This window comes from Drosophila busckii, chromosome 3R (assembly GCF_011750605.1).
Source record: "Drosophila busckii strain San Diego stock center, stock number 13000-0081.31 chromosome 3R, ASM1175060v1, whole genome shotgun sequence".
NCBI classification, from domain to species: Eukaryota; Metazoa; Arthropoda; class Insecta; order Diptera; family Drosophilidae; genus Drosophila; species Drosophila busckii.
Genome location: NC_046607.1, coordinates 8,444,314 through 8,450,313, shown reverse-complemented (window position 1 = coordinate 8,450,313; position 6,000 = coordinate 8,444,314). Strand labels below are relative to the sequence as shown.

At 42.0% G+C, this 6,000-nt stretch overlaps 1 protein-coding gene across 1 annotated transcript in view; it reads right to left on the bottom strand.

Moving 5' to 3' along the window:
* Positions 1-207: 207 nt before the first annotated feature.
* Positions 208-6,000, bottom strand: part of LOC108603985 (protein elav) — an 80,398-nt gene continuing 74,605 nt past the window's right edge. Inside the window, exons 4-8 of the mRNA XM_017993214.2 lie at positions 4,219-4,321; positions 3,955-4,147; positions 1,821-2,171; positions 1,597-1,756; positions 208-1,521 (exon numbers count right to left, since the gene is read on the bottom strand). Coding sequence (XP_017848703.2) covers positions 1,033-1,521; positions 1,597-1,756; positions 1,821-2,171; positions 3,955-4,147; positions 4,219-4,321 — 1,296 coding nt within the window. The 3' untranslated portion in view covers positions 208-1,032. The remainder of the gene's footprint in view (positions 1,522-1,596; positions 1,757-1,820; positions 2,172-3,954; positions 4,148-4,218; positions 4,322-6,000) is intronic.

Sequence of the window (6,000 nt, the reverse complement as noted above, 5' to 3'; positions counted from 1 at the left end):
AAGTGTACTAATTTGTAGATCGCTTGTGTTTTTGTTTCCTCTTTAAATTTTTTATAGTTTTTGTTTTCTTTGGTTTTTGTAAAAAATAGTTTACAATTTTGATGATTTTTGGTTTTGTTTTGTTGCTTTTTTGTTGTAAATACCATAAATAATTGTGTTTCGTTAACGTTTAGCATATATTTTATGTATATATATATATATGTATATAGTATTTATAGTTACAGTTACAATCTTAACTAAACATTGACTAAACTTTGTAGTTTTTGCTTTTGCTACACGTTGCACATGACGTCATGGACGCTGCTTTACTTGTGTGTTTTTTATATAGTATATATATATATTACGATTTTTTTTTTCATATATATTTCACTTTCATCATTCTCTAAATATTTTCACTAAGTTTGCCTCTTGTAGCGGTTTTTGCGCATTGAGTTCTTAACAATTTACATTAATTTTGCTTGGCAGGATAAACTTTGCCACTTCATACACTTTGCTGCTTAAATTGTAGAAGTCTACAGACTACAATCATTTGTTTTTTTTTATCGTTTGTTTGCTTTGTTTTTATGTCATGCAGCTGATTTTATTTTACTTTAGTTTAACATATTTTGCGTGTTTTTGCCTTAATCCTAATTCGAACTACGCTTATGTGCACATTTACTACGCTTTGACTGTTTTTTTGTTTTTCTTTACATTTAACTATTTAAGTTGCTTGCAATTTACTTAACTTTGGTACGCTTTGCTATGTTGCTTTCGTTTCTTTGGTTCCTTTGACTAGAATTCAGAAATAAGTTTTGGGGTTGATGCCATAATAATTTTTGATATTTTGCAGTTAAATGCGAAACAAAATTTTGTCTTTCAATTCAGTCAATGCAATTTATGTTGTTTATAAAATTAACAATTTAGACTCTCTGCTGCTCTAGCTGCCAAACTTATAAACACAACACACAGAAGAATTTAGACTTTATTGAATTTTTGGCTTCATGCAATTTCAGTTGCTCTCAACTCGTTAGCAACAATTAAATATTTTATTTGTTAGCTGTTGACGAAGCAGATGAATTTCAATCTTTGTACATTTCGGCAACTCCATAAACTTGATTTAATTGATTTACTGTTGGTGGTGGTTGCAGCTGCAATTGTTGCTGCTGCTGTTGCGGCTGTTGCTGCTCTTGATGCGGCATCACCCACTGAGTCTGCGGATAATACAGTTGTGCTGCAGTTGCATAGTGTGTTTGCTGTTGCTGTTTTTGTTGGTATTGTTGCTGCTGTTGTTGTTGTTGCTGCTGCTGCTGCAAGTCGTAGTACTGCGCTTGTGTTGGCTGCAGTTGCTGTTGGCGTTGTTGCTGTTGCTGTTGTGCTTGCTGTTGTTGTTGCTGTTGTTGCTGGTAGCGCGGCTCCTTCACATAATCGCCGCCAGGTGGCTGCTCCAGTTGCTGCTGCTGCTGCTGTGTGGGATACATGGCCACCGCTCATGGCAGCTACACCAGCAGACTCGGCGGCGCCAGCCACTCGTCCCTCTGCCAACTGCAAGAGCAAAGAGCTGCAAGCTGAGCACACACACGGACACAGTCACGCACACACACGCATGCCGACACTTACCTGCGGACTAACCTGAAACTGTTGCATGGGATAGGCCACCACGCCAGCCGCCTGTGGCACGCTCTGTGTTAACTGCGGAGCTGCAGCAGCAGCGGCTGCCGCGCTAGTCAATTGCGGCTGGGCCGGCACGCTCTGCCAAGTGCCGGGCACAACGCCCATGCTAAGATACAGAGAGACGTTCGTCAAGTCATCAAAATATTAATTGCTTTTTACAAGTGTCTTACCCCATGTAGCTGGCCTGCTGATAGCCTGCGAACTGGCCATAGGTGAAGCCCTGTATGCCTTGGAGGAACTGTCCTGGCTGCAAGGTGCCGGCTGGCGCTGCTGTGGGATATGTGGGAGCCGGTGGATACCAGTAGCCGGCCACTTGCTGTCCGTACGCGGCGGCGGCGGCAGCAGCTGCGGCCGCAGCCGAACCGAAGGGGAATCCTTGTGCTATGGCCTGGCCGGCAATGGCGGACATGTGATTGGGATCGCCGCTCTCCTTGCCCCACGCACACTTCACCGGCTGCTGGTTGATTTCCGTGTTATTGACAGCAACGATAGCGTGTGTGGCCGCCTCTTTGGTGGAGAATCTGTACGAATATTTACAGCAGTCAGTGCAAAGTTGTAGCTCTGGCTAATTTGCTGTGGGACTTGGGCTACAGATTGACCTGCTTAAGTTTCCAGCTAACCCTCTCAACCAAAACAAAAACAGAAACAATAACAACAAAGGGGGCGAGGGTCTTTGGCTTGAGCCAAACTTGTGTTAGCAGCTTGGAGCGTTAAAATGGTACAAGCGTCTGAGGAATTGTGTTGCTGTTGCAGCAGCAGCAGCAGCAGCAACAGCAGCTGCACTTACGCTTGTTGCAGCAAATGCGACGCCAGCGGCAAACAGAGACCACTTGTAGTCCCCAAGCTCATTATGTTACAAAACGCCAAACAATGCCAATCCACACTCCCCACTCTCCTTCTCTCACTCTCTGCCACTTTTAAATGAGTTTCGGACAGCGCACAAAGGCGTGCAAGTTGCTGCAATGCGTTGCGCCCCATTTGGGTTTTGCTAGTTAAGTCGCCCAGCCCCACTCGCCGCGCAGCCAAACGCTTTGCCATTAAAGCGCTATCAGCATTCGTGGCGGCAGCTGCGATCTGCCCCCCATTTTGCTAACAAAGCTGCATTGGCGCCTGGACCAGACAACGCGAACTGCCCCAAGCAGCATACAAAATTTAAAAAATATTTAAATCAGCTACAAAAGCAGAAACACGTAACCAATTGTCGCTGGTACGCAAACAGTCCCGCCGCACACCATAGTGATCTCAATCTACATGCAGTAGAAGAACAACTAGAAAGATAGACGAGGCTACGAACAGCTCGTCCTTTAAGACAGTCAATAGTAGCAAGGACTAACCAAAACGAATGGTCGTCAGTAATAAACTCATAAGCTAAATACTTCATACTAAGCTATGGAGTAAGCCTCTGTCCATTACTAATAATATTTGTTGAATGTACGTATACTTAATAAATATTTACTATTATTTGAAGTATAAATATAGAATTATTTATATAGACTGGGCTGACTACAAGTATTAATTATTATTTATTGCATAGATGGCATGAACTTATTAAATTCAAATCTACTTTGCATAATTCTTTAGTCTATTTTCTCCAGCTAATGTTATCCTATCTTCATTCTATAAATTTACTCCAATAAAAGTCCCACAGGGCATTGATCTTGGACCTCTGCTCTATTCGCTGTATACTGCCGATATACCCAGCCCAAACTGGCAACATATGAGAGCTCCCTCCAAGACACTTTATGCGACCTATGTAGATGACATCGCTGTCACATAGAAGTAGCCAATGGACTGCAAAAATATCCTGATACGCTTGCAGAGTAGTGCAAACGCTGGAACTTAAAAGTCAATCCACTCTCAGGAGACTAATCATGACTACCCCTGAAATACAATTTAAAGTTCCCTCAGTTAATAAATATCTTAACAAAATATAAAATAAGATCTAAAGCCAGCTTCGAGTTGGTGTCACACATTTCTATGAATGGTGGCAACTTCTTGTTCTTCTTCAACGTAACTTAATAGTCCCAATAAATAAAATATGTAAGTAATTTAATTTCAAAGACTGCACGTGAAAATCTATCGAGCGTTTATGTTAAACTGCTTTGGCTAGGCTCTAAATCTGTTAACTCCTCACTATCATCCATATGCCAAATTTATGTATATTATTTTTTTGAATTACTTTCGTTAATCAATAAGCCTCATATGGGAGATATAGCACAAAAACTTAAAATTACTATTTAGTTCATGATTTGCTTTGTTGTTTGGCATTTCATATTACGTATACGTCATGTTTCCGCTACTCACCGCACAAATGCATAGCCCTTGTCCTTAAAGACGCGTATCTCTTGTATGTTGCCAAACGGTGCGAAGGTCTTTTGCAATATATCCTCGTTCAGAAAGCCGGAGAGCGCGCCATTGATGCCGCCACAGTAGACAGTGCAATTGGTGGGGCTGCTCTGGTTGTAGACCTCATCAAAGGTCAACGGCTTCAGATTCACTGTAAATCACAAGAGATGGGTATGGAGTGCCGGGTGGGCTGCGATGCAAAGATAAGCATTTGCTACTCACTCTCTGCCTTGGTGGCTGGCGGTTTACGCGTGGCCCAGTTGGTGCGTATTGAGCGCGAGCCGAGCCATTGTCCGTTCATGGCGTTGATGGCGGTTTCGGCCTCCTGCAAGCGAAAAATAAACGAACGAGTAGTCGAAAATTAAATGGCAATGGCAATTAGCTAAAAGCTCAGCGCAATTTGCTACGGTTTGTCTAGCCGGTTAAGCCGCTTACTTAGCTTAGTTCGAAAACATCAACAAAACAGCTTGCGAAAAGTGTTGAAGAAAAAACAATTGCAGCCCAGTTCGGCGCAAAAGTTGCTCCTTTCGGCTGACGACGACGACGTCGACGGCGACCACAATGCGACAACAACTTGCGGCGCTCTTTTGATTCTCGCTAGCGGTTGGCTGCTGCCAGCCTGTCATGCACTTTAAAGTTGCGCCCTGTCTCTCTCTCTGTTTCTGCCTCTCGCTTGTGCAAGGACATGCACAAATTATAATTTCAATTTCGCTAAAAAGGTATTTCGTGCGTATCAAACGTGATACATACTTGCGCAGAGGCCATGATTGCAACTTGCCGCAAACTTGCTCTACCCGCCTCCCCCTCTCTATCCCTCTCTCTCTCTCTCGCTCTGCTGTTGTAGCATGCAGACTGCTGAAAGCGCACATGGCAATTTACTTGCGGCAATCCACAGAGCCAACAGCAACAGCCATGTAACCCAGCCCTAATGGCGTTTGCTGCTATTTGCGGTGCCTGCTCATTGCACGTTCTGCGGTGCAAGCCAAAGGCAAAGGCAAAGCCAAAGGCAAGACTCGTGCTAAGCTTGGCGACATTAGCCGCGAATCACCTGCAACGAGGTTTGCCCTACTGCATTTTTAAGCTAAGCACTACGTGCTGAGCCGACTCCAACTAAACTATAGTTACAACCAAAAACAAAAAATATATATATTTTTGCTTGATTTGGAATGCTCTAATAATTCTATTGGGAGAGCTATAATTGTAGTTTAAAGTTTTAATTATAGACTTTAATATTGATGTAAATTTAAGGCAAATTATTAAGGGCAAACCGCACAAGAAGTATAAGTAAACTACAAGCAGTTCAGTTTAATATTAAACAATTATAATAAACTTTGTTGCTCAAATTGCTTAATTTAAATTCATCAACGATTTAAATTTGCAGTCCTTGCTATAATTTGTTATGCTACAATCATTCTAGTGTCTGATTTGCTTAAATATTTGTTTAAATATATTTATATACGCAAAAGTTTAATTGCTAAATGAGCTATTACTGCAATTTGTTATGAAAATGTTAGCAGCTTCCTTTTAATTTCCTTTCTTCTATTTTTGTATTTGCATCGTAGCGTATTTGGCTGTCTGCATAACTTATATGAAATTTATTTATATTTTTTCGTTGCTTTAAATTAAACCCACTCGAGTCAAAAGTCAACAATTGAGTGGCGGCCCAGAGCGATAAACCAAGCAACTGTCGCGCAACTTTGTCCATAATTTAAATTGAGTGTATGCGGTGCTGCATGTGTGTGTGTGTATGTGTGATTGCCTTGGTAATGTCACGCAGTTTGCGTGCGTGCGCATTTTTATGCATTGCCAGTTGCATTTTTCATATTTGCATAAACTATAAATTTTACATTTTTTAACCGATACGCATCGTTGATTGCAACACAACAGCAGCAGCAGCAGGAGAAGCAGGAGCAGCAGCAAGTGGAGCCTTAGAGCATGCTGGATATACCTGCTTGCCCATTGGCATCGAGAGCTATTTATATGCTTCACATTCAACTTATCAGC